Below are 16,251 nucleotides of genomic sequence, written 5' to 3'. Positions count from 1 at the left end.
ATCTCCAGGGCCAGATGGATTTACAAGTGAATTCTATCAAACACTTAAAGAACAATTAATTCCAATACTGCATAGACTGTTTGGGAAAATAGGCAAAGGAGTCCTACCAAATTCTTTTTATGATACCAATATGTTACTGATACCTAAATCAGGAGGAATCAAAACAAGAGAAAGAAAAGTATAGACCAATTTCCCTAATGAATATAGATGCAAACATTTTAAATAAAATATTAGCTAAATGCTGGAGAAGCTTATATGTGAGGGAAAGTATTGAAGAATGGTTAAGAAAGTCAGTAAGAGTAAAGTTAAGTGTAACTGAAAATGCTGAATCAAAATTTTGGTGCCAAGTGGGAGAGGGACTGATTTATAGGTAAGGTCACATAGAACTTAATTAATGTGGGGATCAGTGAGTGGATTTAGTACTGCCAGATTTGCTTCATTCAGAGATCTGCTACTAAGGATTCCCTTCTACATATGCACTGCCCCTACTTTCTCATGGTTCTTAAAGGTTTACGTGGCTAGAAGTGTACAAACACTGAAATATCTTAAGACCTAAAACGGCAACTACTATACTTCCTAATTATAAATAACATGATACTAGAATAATAAATAATTGGAAAACTGCTTAATAATGTTTATGAATATTTAGTTACCATGTTAGGACCACATGGAGTCCCGTCATTCACAAATGTAAAATCTCGTTGCCCTGGTCGCACTGGAACACTATGTGCGATAGATACACATACATCCTCATTAACACGTGAATAAATGACAGATATGCCTCTTTTGTAGAACAATGATCTCTTTGGCCAAGTACAAATTAATTTTCCACACAAGAAATTGCTACAAATACAAGGCAGAGAAAATAGTTAAACATTTCAATAGTTATACATTCCAGCACTTAGCACAATATCTGGCACATAGCAGGTACTGAATAAATGCTTCTTGATTTGATGGCATTTGGTACTTATTGACACATATGCAGTACCAGAGAAGAACTGCCTTTGATAGCAGAAAATGTTTGATTTAGAACATTATATCAAATAATAAGAAAAATAAAAAGCATGATCGTACCAAGTATAACATATCAACTTATTAAAAACATTAGGTTTATCTGCCCACGTATACTTAATATTATATGACAAAGGTCTTCAGTATTCAATAAAATTAAATTTTCTCAAAAGATTACAAAATTAGAGATGGAATGGACTTTAAGGGCCAGCTAGCTCAACTCCCTCATTTTCACGGAATCATAGACCTAACACTGGAAGGGACTTCAGAAGCCATCTTGTCCAATGGATTCACAAAACAAAAAGAATCAAGTTAGCCAGCCTCTGCTGAAAAGCTAAAAGGAGAAGGAGCCTACCACTTCTCAAAAAAGTCTATTCCACTCTGGGGTAGCAATAATTGTGAGAAAATTTTTCTTAACAGCATGCCTCTTTGTGAATTCCAGCCCTTGTTTGTGATTCTTCCCTCTGGGGTCCAACAGAAAAATTCTAATACCTCTTCTATATGATAGATCCTCAAATATCTGAAGACAACTCTCAGGTCCTCTTAATCTTCTTCCAGTTCAACATTCCTAGTTCCTTTAACCAATCCTCTTATAACCTCATATAACTATTTACCAATGAAGACACCAAGGCCCAGAGAGGAATGTCCAAGATCATAATTGATGTGAACCCAAGTCCACTAATACCATCTTTTCACTGTACATTACTGCCTTTATAAAGACTTACTCAGATGAACAGGGTTTAAATGAATCTCTTTTAACACCACAGTTTCCAAATCTATCACTTCTGCCATTCATTTCTTCAAAACATGCAAAAGAAGCACCTTTAGAAGCTGCAACATAAACAGATTAAGGCAAATTAAAATTCTGAACTCAATTTAATCACAGATGTTATAGATCCATAAAGATTTTAGAGGTCATTGAGTCCAAATACTTAATTTTATAGATGAGGAAACTAAGGCCTAGTGAGGTTAAATAATGTATTCATACTCACACATTTAGACCAGTAACAAAAGTGGGACTAGAACATAGGTCACTCCTTGATCCAGTGAACTTTGGAGAGTTTTCTAAAAAGCTAATCTATCAATAAGCATTTATTAAGCAACTACAATGTACATGGAACTATGGTAGGCCCTGGAGATACAACAATAATAGTGAAACACTATCTATCTTCACAAAACTTAACATTCTACAGAGGGAAACAACATGTACTGAGAAAAGTAAATATAAAATATATACAAATTATATAGAGAGTAATATGGGGTGCAGGGAGGAAGATCAAGAAATGCTCAAACTTTTTAGATAGCCAGAGATTTTAAGAGGCAGAGACAAGGAAGGGCTGTATTCCAGATCTGGAGGATAACATGTACAAAGGCATGGGAAATGAAACACTATGGGAGAACCAAAAAGGAGGCTAATTAACCTAGAATGTGAAGTATCTAGGCTTTAACCAAGTACTTTGTATTTTATCCTAGAGACAACAGGATGTCACTGGAGCTTTTTAACTAAGTAAGTAATGTGGTCAGACCTGTACACTTTAGACGACTATGTGGAAGATGGATTGAAGAGGAAAATTATCTGAGGCAGGGACACCAGTTAGAAAGTTACTGAAATAATTCAAGTAGGAGGTGATGAAGGCCCAAATTAGAGTGGTGATGTGAATGGAGAAGGTGACACATAAGAGATGTACCTTGGAGTAGTAGAATGAACAAGATTTGATAATTTAATGGCTATGCTGAGTGAAGAAGAAAGGAAGAGGGAAGGAAGACTCCAAATTTGTGACTGGAAGAATGGAGGTACCATGGATAGAAATGGGAAAAATAGATAGGAGGTTTAATTTGGGGAAAAAGATTATGAGATATTTCAGACACATTGAATTTAGGATAACTAGACATTGTCCTATAGGCAACTGGTGATAATGGGACTGGGAAGTCTCTGACCATGAGGTGGCACTTCTCCTTACCATGGCTAATCACTCTACACATGCTTGTTCTCCTCTCCTCCCATCTTCAATATATTGCCCCCACAATCCTCTTCTCTCTCTTTAAACCTCAAACTCTCCCTGGTTCTCCCTTCAAACTCTCTATTAGTTCCTTCCCTTTTGCCTTCAAACACTTCCAAGTCTGTCAAAAATCTTCATATGACTGTACCACCCCCTCAAGCTATAATCCTAAATGCCCTTCCTTTGCCAAGCCAAAATACTAGAAAAAAGGAGGCAGCTAGGTGGCGCAGTGGATAGAGCACCAGCCCTGGACTCAGGAGGACCTGAGTTCAAATCCAGCCTCAGACACATAACACTTACTAGCTGTGTGACCCTGGGGGCAAGTCACTTAACTCCACTGCCTGGCCAAAAAGATAGAAGAAAAGAAAAGAAAAAAAAGAAAAAAAAATACTAGAAAAAGCTGTCTAGTCATTTGCCTCTACTTCCTCTTTCTTTCACTTTTCAAAACTTTGCAATCTAGCTTCCAACCCTATCACTAATCTGAAATGGCTCTCTCTAAAGTTACCAATAGTCTCCTAGTTGCTAAGTTTGACAGTCTTTTCTCACTTCTCATCCTTCTTGTCCTATCTGTTACATCTGACACTAATGACCACCTTCTCCTACTGGACAGTCTTTCCTTTCTGGGTTTTTGTGATACTAATCTTCTTATTCTCCTCCTGATCTCTCCTCAGTTTCCTGGTTCATCATCTGTATCACACCCTTTAACTCTGGCTATTCTCAAGGCTCTGCCCTGAGTCCTTTTATCTCCTCTCTCCTATATTTTCCCTTAGTGACCTCATCAGCTCCTATGAGTTTCATTATTACTTCTATGCCAATGACTCATATGTCCATATATTCAGATCATCTCTCTACTAAGCCTCAGTCCCACATCACCAATGTCCCCTGAGACATTTCAAACATAACACATCCAAAATCGAACTCACTAAGTTTCCCTTAACAAAATTCATCCCTCTTCCAAACTTCTCCATTTCTGCCGAAGAACTCCCAATTTTCCAGGCTCCCAGGTTTATAACTTTAGAATTATCATTAACTCTTCACTCTCCCTTATCCTACATATCCAATCAGTTGTCAAATCTTGCCATTTTTATCTCCATAGCATCTTTTTAATATGATCTCTTCTCTCCACTCACACAACTATCACCTTAGTTCAAGCTCTCATCACCAATTGCCTAAATTATTGCAATAAATGTCCTAAATGGTCTACCTGCCTCAAGACTCTCTCTGATCTACTCCATCCTACGTACAGCTGCCAAATGTGATTTTCCTTACAAACACATTTGACCATTTCCCTCATCTACATAATCAACTCCTATGGCTCCTCATTATTTATAGGATAAAATAAAAACTCCTCTACTTAGCTTTTAAAACCTGTTCCAACCTGGGCCTAATCTATTTTGCAACCTATTTCTATATTACTCCCCTTCCGGCATTCTATAATCCAACCAAACTTGTCTTCTCTCTGTTCCTCACACAAGCTAGTCCCTCTCCCATTTCCATATCTTTGTACTGCCCATTTCCTATTCCTGAAATGTACTCTCTCCTCACTTCTACCTCATAGAATCCCTCTCTTCTTTCAAGATGTAGCTCAAGTACCACCACCTATATCAGAGGCGTCAATCTTACAGTCTTCCCAGCCATTTGCAGCCCACAAAACTCGCAAAGCACTTGAGAACCAGATTAAAATGTAATTGTAAAATGCTTAACAAAATAAATAAAAATACTATGTAAAGCAATGTTAATTAGCAGTTTTTGAAGTCAATATGTGGCCCACAGGGATCCATTCCTATTTGAGTTTTGAAGTGATCAGAGTAATTGTGCCTTTTTAAAATTGATCCTATTTACAATTAACTGATTTTGTCCTGTTATTGCCTACGTCATGGTTCTTTGCCTCTGAACTTAGTTCAGAAATTCAGCTGGCCTGCAATGAGTTAAGTTAAGAAATCTAATTCTCCTGCTAATCACTGTTCTGTTCTTACTTCAAGGAAATCTGTTATTCTTGATGGACAAGAATACTACTACAACGAGTAGTCTGATATAGTATCTTTACACCAACCAAGCTATCCTTCAGGAATGTCTGGTTTGCTATCAAAAAATGTCTGGTCCACTATTTGCAGAGGGACTCACCAAACAATGAACTTTTCTTAGTCACAAGAGACAAGGAGGGGGTTTGTTGCTAACTTCTCATTTCTAATTTCCAACCAATCATACTGTCTCCCATGCCTTAGTAACCTGTAACCAATCATATTGCTTTCAACACTCATGATATCAAGCTCTTGTAACTTTGTTATAACTTGTTCCCTGCCTATGAAATCCTGTTCTTGGTTCTATACTCCAAAAAAAAAATACAAAAGGGAGTTGCCCCACTCATTTAAGGTCTTAGCTTTGCTAAGAAAGCTAGAATCCTATTTGTTGATAAATTCACGCTTTACTAATAAATTGATCATGCTCAGAATTTTGTGCCTCAGTTTACCTTATTTTGATTATAAGTTTGACACTGATCTATAAGTTGCCTTTGTTGATCTGCTATTGCCCTCCCTCCTAAGGTTCCTTGTAGACAACTACTTAGAGTTTGTATTTATTCTCTATACATATAACTATGTACTTGTTTCCTCCTACCTTTCAAACAATTATTTCATTCAGTGTACTTGTGTTCTCGGAACCTAGCACAATGTCTGGTTTATATTAAATACTTAATAAATGTTTGTTAATTAATATGTTGTTGTAGATATAATTAATAGTAAAAATTTTTAAACTCATTCTAAACACGTCTGTTGTTCTTTTATATGCATTTATGATTTAAGTCCCACACACCCTAGTTACACAAGATGAAGAAACACTAGTAATCAATCAGCAAGTATTTTTTAGCACATTACTTCACCTTTCTGGGACTCAAGATCTTCCTTTGTAAATGATGGGGTTAGACTAGATGACTACGTCTCAAAAATTAGACTAGATGATTTCTAATACATACTTATTAAATTTAATGGAACTGAAATCCAAGTTCTCTTCCAGAACTAAAATTCTACGAATATATTCCAGAGAACATTTACTATCCTTCCTATACTATTCTAAACCAAAAGATTATAGTAAGTACAATAAGAGAGTAATTGCTAATGTGTCACAGAGAAGACAGAAAGGAAGAGAGACCTGAATAAAGTCAAAGACTATATTCCAGGTTAATTTGGAAATGCTGCCATATTACTAACACAAGACTATTATAAGGAAAACACTTTGTAAACCACAAAGTGCTAAACAAATCAAAGTTATTACAAATGAAATCAGGATAAATTGGACAACAGGACCAACTCTAAAGAGAAAAAGGAGTAACAAAAGATCAACAGCAAGGGAAGATAGAAAGGACAGGGAACATTGCTACTCCTTTGGTAATGATGAGGATTTGCATGTTTAAGAATTTCCTGACTCTTTTTGCCACTAGGAGGCAAATCATATCTGTTTTCCCTAGAAGATGTTTCCAAGTCACTTTCTAGTCACTGAAATATGGACTCTAGATGACTTCCCAGGTTCTCTGTTCCCTAATGCTGGCTCTATCCAAACCCACCCAGCCGGCAAAACATGCATTGGCCCATTATTTCAGGCAGCCACGATCAAGGTTTCACTTTTCTCCCCTGCTTCTTGACCATCTTCTTCATGACCTTACCAGAAATCATGGCCTAGAGGCTTGAAAGCTCCCAAAATTCCGCTGCTTGGCCTAGCTCTCCTGAATAGTGACAACCTCACCTGGTCTACTCCCTGGCCATCTTCTCAACAGTCTTGCTGTTCAAAACCAAAAACCATACCCAGAGGTTTTGACCCTTAATATATCTAGAATTTCCAGCTTGGGTCCCTGCTCTTCTGATCCTGACTCTCACTTGGCCCACTATTTCTGGTACTACTATCCAATCATCTTCTCTATATCCTAGATAGTCACTACATTGCTAAACATGTACCCTTCTAACCCTTCTACACCAACTCCATTTCCCCACCCCCACCAAATGTGGAGCCATGATTAAATCAGCTCTGTCCTCATTCCTGACAGGGGTGTTATCAATCTACTCCTCTAAGGCTCCATCAATCAATCAGTCCTACAATAAAACTTAACATTGTGAATCAAGTACTTTTTCTTTGGTTACTGTCCTCTATGGGTACATATGTCTCCCCTTATAAGAATGTAAGCTCTATAGGGGCAGCTAGGTGGCACAGTGGATAGAGCACTGTCCCTGGAGTCAGGAAGACCTGAGTTCAAATCTGGCCTCAGACACATGACCCTGGGCAAGTCACTTAACCCTGACTGTCACACCAAAAAAAAATGTAAGCTCTTGGAGGGCAGGATGTCTTTGCTTTTGTATTGTATCCCCAGGGCTTAACACAGAGCTTGAATATGCGCTTTTTCAGTTACTTAACCTACTAAATTCTATTTTTCTTCATAAGGTTTAAGTCATTCCTTTTCTATAGTCAAGTAGGGCTGAATACAGGCTTCAGGGGAATCTGAATTTAGTAGAAACCTATATTACCTGATCCAAATACAGCCTTACACTGGTCGTTTATGTCAGGACATATTCCATTTACACAAATGGCAGTATTCTTACGGCAACTTTCACCATTCCGTACAAAAGTATCAGGTACACATTCGTGAGATGTTCCATTGCAAAAATCATTAAAATCACATTCTTCATTTGCTTTAGGCCTACATAGTTTACCTCTCTTCTGAAACTAACAGGAAAAAGGAAAACAAGAAATACGTCATTGTAGCACTGATACTGTAGTGGTTAAAATATCTTAACTATCATTGAAGTGAAACTAATGTAATCACCTCAATTTTTTTTGTCAGCTTGTGATGAAACCAGCTAATCTTTTATTTCATGTCTTTTCAATTCAGGGTTCTAAGGGAACCTGTCATTTCAAATTCTAACTAAACCACATTTCTAAAGAAACAAAGTGTGCTATAGTACAAAGAGCCTTAGACAAGAAGAAAGGAAATCCACTGGCCTTTGGTGCTGTCCAGGAGTACCCTATTCTCCTTGATACTCTCTTTTGAATTTTCCTGACACTATTCTTTCCTGGTTCTCCTATCTGTGTGAACACTTCTCAGTTTCTTTTGCTAGATGTTCATCCAGATAATGCCTACTAACCATGAATGTCCAACAGGGCTCTAAGATCCTCTTCTCTTCTCCTTCTATATTATTTCACTAGGTAACCTCATCAGCTCCCATGGATTTAATTATAATCTCCATGCTGATGTTTCTCAGATCTATATGCCATGCCCTAACCTCTCTGCTGAGCTATAGTCTCGAATCTCCAATGGCCCCTTATATATTTCAAACTAAATGTTATATCAACAGCTTAAACTCAAACAAAAGTGAATTCATTCTCTTTCTCCCAAAACCTTTCTCTTTTCCTAACTTCCCTATCACTGCTGGGGGTATCACCATTCTTTCAGTCACCTAGCCTCACAACCTAGGGATCAGCTTTGACTCCTCACTCACCACCTCCCTCCCCATTTCCAGTCAGTTGCCAAGTCATCATTTCTACCTTCCTAACACTTTTCATACATACCCACTTCTCTCCTCTGACACTGCCATCTTCCTGATACAGGCCCACATCACCTCATACCTAGACTAATGCAATAGCCTTCTGGTTAGTCTCCCCACTCCAGTCAATCCTCCACTTGGCTGTCAAATTTATTTTCCCACATCAGAGGCCTAACCATGTCACTCTGCCTATTCAATAAATACCAGTGCTCACTCTCTCCTATAGGATCAAATATAAAATCCTCTCATTGGTTTTTAAATACCTTCATCACCTAATCCCCTCCTATTTTCCAGTCTTCTTACATCTTTCTTCCCCCATTCCCCCCATATACTCTTCAATCAAGTGGCACTGGTCTCCTTGAAGTTCTTCACATAAGATACTCTATATTTCAGACATTTTTACTGGATATTATCCATTCCTGGCACTCCCCCGCTCCTCATTTTTGTTCCTGTCTTCCCTGATTTCCTTCAAGTCCCATTTAAAATCCCATCTTCAGCAAGAAGTCGTTCCTAGTACTTCATAATTTTAATGCCTTCTTCCTGAGATCATCTCAATTTTATCCTATATATATATGTCTTGCCTATATATTGTTTCCATGCTGTCTTCCCCATTAGACTGTGAGCTTCTTAAGAGGAGGGACTTTTTTTGGTTTTGGTTTTTTGAGTTTATTTTTTTTATTTTTAATATATCTTCAGTGCTTAGAATAGTGCCTAGAAAATAACAGGTACTTAATAAATGCTTGTTGGCTTGAAATTATGACTATATGATTTTTGTTAGTATTATATTAATAGCGGGATTACTCCAATAACTACAAAAAAGAATCTTTTGTTGATATGGTGCTAGGCACATATAGATTCACAAAAATTATTTATCAGTCAATTTTCAGTTAAGTAATTTATATTAGTGAAGATACATTAAAATGAATTGAAAAGCATTTATTAAGCACCTACTATGTGCTAAGCACTACGGATAAAAATACCAAAGTGAAATTCATCGCTGCCTTTAAGGAGCTCACATTCTAATGTGAGAAACAACACCATATAGAGGTGAAAAGAGGCCAACAAGAAAGTTACGGACATAGTGGATGAAGCCCTAGAGAATTAGATTGACATATCCCGTCCAGAAGCAATGCCAGATTTTATTTAATTATACATGAAGAACTGGAAAACTAGGTAGAGAAGTACCTTGGCATGATGAGCTATACAATTTTTCATTTTATCCATTTATCACTAAATGATTTAGTACCATACATACTAGACAACTGGGAAACATAATATGAGAGAAGACTCTAGAAATGGAGATCCTAGAGCATCTTTTTGAGCTCCAACAAAAAGAAACTAGGTAGGGAACCTGGAGATAGAGAACATGTCCCCTGGGAAATGGAACTACTATGAGCAATAAGGCGAACTACAAGAGACAGTCTATAGGCAGAAGCCAGATGGTGAAAGAACCACACAAAAAAAATAGTAGGAACCATAATCATCTGCAAGAACTGCTAGATGGATAAGCTGCAAAAGAAGCCATGATGCATAGTTATCCAGACAAACCATGGAGGAAGGCCCTAATGATAAGCTTTGAGTTTTCCTTGCTAAAGCCCTACCCTGGATAGTAATGTAAACAACTGAAATTACATGGGTTTCTGGAAGAATTGCTCAGTCGTGAGTGCTGTTATTTACTATGAGTTCTGGTATGAATTGTTTGTTTCCCTTAATCTTTAAATAAACTTAATAATGTTTTCAGTCTAGTAATCCTTCTATACTTGTAAGGGACTGAAGTTCCATTATTTTACTAGGAGCAATGACTCAGAGAAGTCAGAAGTGCCCTACTGTGTACCTGAAAACTCTGTGTTGGGAAGAAAGTCCCTGGCAAAAGGGTTTAATGAGAATATATGAGCTATCACCTCAGGAACAGCATCTAGCTGAACTGCTTTTTCAAGTGAAGACACAGAAGATACACTTCAAGACTTAGAGAACCTGAAGCAACTTATCAACAAGAATCTATTGCTTCAAAGAGAAGTGAAAAGATGGTCCTCAAGATGGGAAAGTAAGTACAGCCTTAATAGTTCAGATATCACTACTCCAACAGGACCAAAAAATGAGCATTGACCAAACAATGATCAAGAAATCCAAGAAATACTAAAATAAATTCATTTTTGCTAGCTCCTCACAAATGGACCACTACTTCTCCTTTCTCCTTTCTCCTTATACTATCAAACATGGTGATCTCCTCAGCTCCCATCTGTTCAATTATCATCTCTATGCATATGATTTCCAAATCTCTAATATTGAGTCTCACTCTCTCCTAAGATAAAGGCTAAGATCACCAACTAGGCATTCTGAACTGGGTATACCATAGGCATCTCAAATTCAACATATAAAAGAGAAATCATTATTTTTTTCTCAAATCTTCTATTCTTCTAAACTTTCCTATTGCTGTCAAAGAGATGATCATCATGCCAGACACCCAGGCTAATAGCCTCAATGTCATCCTCATCTCCTCACTTTCACTCATCTCATATATCCAATCAGTTGTCAAATCTTATCATTTCTACCTCTACAAAATGTGCTATATTTGTCCCCTTTTCTCTATCTGCACAGCCACTACCCTAGATCAGGCCTTCACCTCTTTTCCCCTAGACTATTACAACAGATTTCTAAATGGTACCCCTGTTTCAAGTCTCTTTCCCCACTCTCCCCCATCCATTCTCTATACAGCTGCCAAAGTGATTCTCTGAGGGTTACCTCTTCTCCCCTCCTCTTCAGCTCACACCCTACAGATGCTTTCAGCCACTCTCCTCCTTCACCCTCTTTTACACAATGAGGTGACCCTTCTCCTTGTCAAGGAAAATACCTCTGCTTGCACAAGTGATCCCATTCCATCTCTTCTTTCCCAGATTTCAGTCTCTCCCTGTCTATTGGCTGCTTTCCTACTGCCAACAAACATGCCCATGTCTCCCCCATTCTCAGAAAAACTCTCATTTTATCCATCTATTCCCGCTAGTTATCACCTCATATCTCTCCTTTTTGTGACTAAATTCCTTGAGAAAGCCATCTACAATAGGTACTTCTATTTCCTTTCCTCTCATTCCTATCTGACTTATCCTTCTCATTCTCCATTGCTAGATAGTTATCATAGTCACATGTATTAACCACAAGTGTTCCACAAGGTTCTGTCCATGATTCTCTTCACTTCGCCTATATTATTTCACTTGGTTATCTCTCATATCAGTCCCCATATCATTTCAATGCTGATGATTCTCAAATCTATTTATCCATCCCTAACATCTCTGCTAACATACAGACTCACATTTCCAATTGGCTTTTGGACATTTCAGACTGAATGTCTCATATACATCATAAGCTCAACATACCCCAAACTGAATTCATTATCATTCCCCCAAAACCCTCTCCTTTCCTAACTTTCATATTACTGTCAAGGGTATCACCATCCTTCTAGTCACTAAGGTTCACAACCTAGGTGTAATCCTTGACTCCTCACTGTCACCCCTCATATCCAATCTGTTGCCAAGGCCTGTTGATTTTACCTTGATTACACCACTCATATATATGTCCCCTTCTCTCCCCTGACACTGGCACCATCTTGGTACAGGCCTGGACTATTGCAATAGGCTGTTGGTTGGTCTCCCTGCCACAAATCTCTTCCCCACTTCAGTTCACCCTCCACTCAGCTGCCAAAGTGATCTTCCTTAAAATGTAGGTTTGACAATGATACCCTCAGTGGCTTCTTATAACATTCAAAATCAAATGTAAAATTTTGTTTGGCTTTCAAAGCTTTCCATAACCTACATCCCCTTTCCAGCCTTTTTACACCTTATACCCTCCCACACACACACACACACACACACATACACACACATGGTCTGCAATGTGGTGACACCAGACTCCTTTTTTCTCCTTAAACAAAGCACTCCATCTCCTAACTCTGGCTGGCTGTCCACTATGCCTGGAATGCTCTCACTCCTCACCTCCATTTCCTGGTTTTCTTCAAGTCCCAGTTAAAATCCTACATATTCAAGAAGGTTTTCACAATCTCTCTTAATTACACAGCTATCTGTTGGTCATCTCCACTCTATCCTCTATATATCTTGTTTATACAAGTTATTTGCACGTTTACCTCATTAGGCTGAGCTCTGTGAAAGCAGGATCTGTCTTTTGCCTTTCTTTGAATCCCTAGTGCTTAGAACAGTGCCTGGACATAGAAGGCACTTAATAACTGCTAGTTGACTAACAACATATATATAATGAATTATGGAAATATATTTATATGTCATTTATAATATAATTACAATAACTGTGTAATACATGATATATTCCTATAATATATATGAATTATATATTATAAAATATATATAAATTATATAACTATATAACTATAAGTTAGATATTGATAGTAATAAATTATAAATAACTGTTAATACTAATAAATATTACATGAATATAAATATATTATATAATATAATATATAAATATATGTTAATATACATTCATTCTCCTTCCAGAAATAATTGTATGTCATATATTTTCAAATTATTATGAAGAATCTGGTTTTTGTTTTTATGACTTAGTTTCATATGCTTGTTCTAAGCTAAATCTCCACTGATAGTCCATGCCTATTAACTTTAACTTATACTAGGTTTTTTCATTTCTAATAAATCTTAGAATTTTAGTCCATATGTAAATATATATAGTCTATATGTATATATATATATTTATAGAGAGACTATAAATATGTAGTCTATATGTCTCACAGTCTTCATTAAGTATCTCTTGCTTTCTCTTCTTAACCTCTAGCAAAAGTGTTTTCATTTAGTGGAATTTAACTTACCAGACATTATTATGGACAAGTGCCAAGAAGATCTCAAGAATACTGGACCTCAATAGATTTGGGGGTATAGTTCAACAACAAATTCCCTTAATTCAATTACATTCAATAAGCAATATTCAGCACCTACATGTCAAGCACTATGCTAGGACACAAAAATGAAAAAACACCAGCCCCTTCTACAGTTTAGATTCTACTAGACTCAAGTGAAAAGTATATTGAAATATATTTTAGAACGTGTATTTAATCTTACCTGACAACTGTTTGTGCAACATGGTCCAAAGCCACATTTTGCTGCGGGTTTCAATTTACATGTCTCCATAACACAACAATTTTTAAATTTACATTTAGAAAATTCCTAAAAATAAACACTACAAGTTATAAACAGTATGATTTCTTGGCACGTGGGGAAAAGGGAGAAATATTTCAAGGACTTCTCTAACAAATAAATAGGCTTACTTAAGTTCATAAATTCCTCTTTTGCTACATTTTTGTAGGTCAGTGTTGTTCAATACGGATTATGGTTTCAGGAATATATAATAAAACTGACAATTTTCTATAGCTGAAATCCTTAAGAGACCTAATTTACTAAATAGCTAAAAATGATAAATTTAGTCTAAAGTGCTTCAAGTTTTTTCTCTTGTTTAGCTTAAATCCTTGCCTGTAATCTTACTATTAATTTACTTAGCAAACTTTTTTTTTTTAAGAATTGGGTCTTCATATCTCATCCAGGATACTCAAGTGCCCAGTTCCACTCTGATCAGCAGAAGAACATTGACCTTCTCTGTTTCTGCCTTAGGCAATCTGGTGGCCTCCCTCTCCTGGGAGCTTAGTGTATTAATGTAGAACTTGGTGTAGACACTGCAGTTCAAAACTACTGAGTTCAAGTGATCTAACATCCTCAGCTTCCTCTGAAGCAGAGATTTTACAGGCATGCTAAACCTCTTCTTTAGAGAAAGCACAAAGATAAATTCAGCTGAATCTCTGTCCAGATTTTTCACAAAGTCTAAATTAGTGAAGTCTGAATTAAATGAAATTTTGTTATACTGTAAGCAGAATGGGCAGCTAGGTGGTACAGTGAATAGAGTGCCAGGCCTGTAGTCAGGAAGACTCATCGTCCTAAGTTCAAATGTGGCCTCAGACACTTACCAGCTTGTGACCCTGAACAAGTCACTTAACCCTGTTTGCCTCAGTTTTCTCATCTGTAAAATAAGCTGGAGAAGGAAATGACAAACTACTCTAGTATCTTTGCCAAAAACAACAACAACAACAAAAATGGGGTCACTAAGATTCAGCCACAACTAAAAACTAAACAGCAACAACATAAGCAGAACACATTCCAGGCAATTCTTTCTTTATAAACAACCTGTTTAACTGAATATTACCCCTGTTGGGCAGCTAGGTGGCACAGTGTATAGAGTGCTAGACATGGAAGCAGGAAGATTCATCTTTGAGTTCAAATCGGGTTTGACACTACTAGCTGTGTGCCCCTGGGCAAGTCATTTAACCCTATTTGCCTCAGTTTTCCCATCTGTAAAAAGAGCTAGAGAAGGAAAAGGCAAACCACTTCAGTATCTTTGCCAAGAAAACCCCAAAACAGGGTTATGAAGAGTCAGACACAATTGAACAACAACAGCCCCTGCTGTCCTATTGCCATGGTTGAAGTACTATGAAGTAAACTCAGAGTTTTTAGGAAACCTAACATCTCACGAATAAAAGAAAGTAAAAGCTGTGAAAAGTATGAACAGTTAGGGTGGAGGGAAGGGGAGTAAGGCACGATGCTACGGACAGACCTGCTTCTCATTTATCCACCTGGTCCAAAGTGCCCACTCCTATGCAGTCTAAGGGGTTTTTTTGCTTTGTTTTATCACACCTAAACAGCACAGTAGTACAGTGGACAGAGTACAGGGCCTGGAGTCAGGAAGACTTCAGCTCAAATCTGGCTGCAGACACTAGCTATGTGACCCTGGGCAAGTCACTCAACTTTTCTCTGCCTCAGTTTCTTTAATTGTAAAAGGGAGATAATAATAGCACCTACCTCCCAAGTAAGGCTCAACTGAAACGTTTGTAGAGTGTTTTAGCCTACAGTGCCTGGCATGTACTAGGTAATTAATAAATGCTTGTTCCCCTCCTAAAATGTTACCACAATTAAAGCTACATTTATGCTAACAAGCTTCCACTTTAAAAATTGCAAATGCCTCTGGCTATTGGTCATTCACATACTGATTTATAAGATCATAGGACTATGAACTAAAAAGGAACTTTCATATCATCAAATCCAACCCCCATTTTATAAATGAGCTAACTCTGGCCATGGGAGGTTATGTCAGTAACAGAGCAGAACTCCAGCCTGTCCCAGGGCCTTCGGTCTCTGGCCTCACAATCCAGAACCGTTTGAAACATGCCACATGATCAAAGGAACTGGAGCTGGAAGAAACCTAAGACCTCACCTGATTTTACCCCTTTGCTTCGTGGATGAGAACATTTAAATTACTTGCACAGTATGCTACCATGAGGATGTAACAATGCTAAGGCTTGATCCCAAGCCTTCTGACTGTGTCAATCTTTCTCTCGCACTGTGCTTATCTCTTAGTGCCTTTCTGAAAAGCTTCAGAGAAACAGACTTAGGTTCCATGTTAAAAACAAAAAGACCTCAAAATGAAACTAAAACAAAACAAAACAAAACAAAACCCTTTCTAGCAATTTCAGAGCTGTCCAAAAAGTAGAACGGGTTGCCTCAGAAGGGAACAGATTCCCTTTCTCTTTAGCTATTCAAGCAGAAGCCAGATAACTACTTGTTGAGGCTGTTACTGAGAGGATTGATGTTCAAATCTCTGAGATCTCACCTCCGAGATTCTGTGAAATTAAT

At 37.5% G+C, this 16,251-nt stretch overlaps 1 protein-coding gene across 4 annotated transcripts in view; it reads right to left on the bottom strand.

Moving 5' to 3' along the window:
* Positions 1-16,251, bottom strand: part of ADAM18 (ADAM metallopeptidase domain 18) — a 138,627-nt gene that overhangs the window by 49,917 nt on the left and 72,459 nt on the right. For all 4 annotated transcript variants that reach the window (XM_020985217.2, XM_020985219.2, XM_020985218.2 and 1 more), the window contains exons 13-16: positions 13,636-13,740; positions 7,523-7,721; positions 1,737-1,842; positions 654-843 (exon numbers count right to left, since the gene is read on the bottom strand). In XM_020985217.2, the coding sequence (XP_020840876.1) occupies positions 654-843; positions 1,737-1,842; positions 7,523-7,721; positions 13,636-13,740 (600 nt within the window). The remainder of the gene's footprint in view (positions 1-653; positions 844-1,736; positions 1,843-7,522; positions 7,722-13,635; positions 13,741-16,251) is intronic.

The sequence above is a fragment of the Phascolarctos cinereus genome, unplaced genomic scaffold, assembly GCF_003287225.1.
Source record: "Phascolarctos cinereus isolate Bilbo 61053 unplaced genomic scaffold, phaCin_HiC Scaffold_2;HRSCAF=192, whole genome shotgun sequence".
Lineage (NCBI taxonomy): Eukaryota > Metazoa > Chordata > Mammalia > Diprotodontia > Phascolarctidae > Phascolarctos > Phascolarctos cinereus.
The sequence above is the reverse complement of the archived record's forward strand: the minus strand, read 5'-3'. Positions and strand labels throughout refer to the sequence as shown.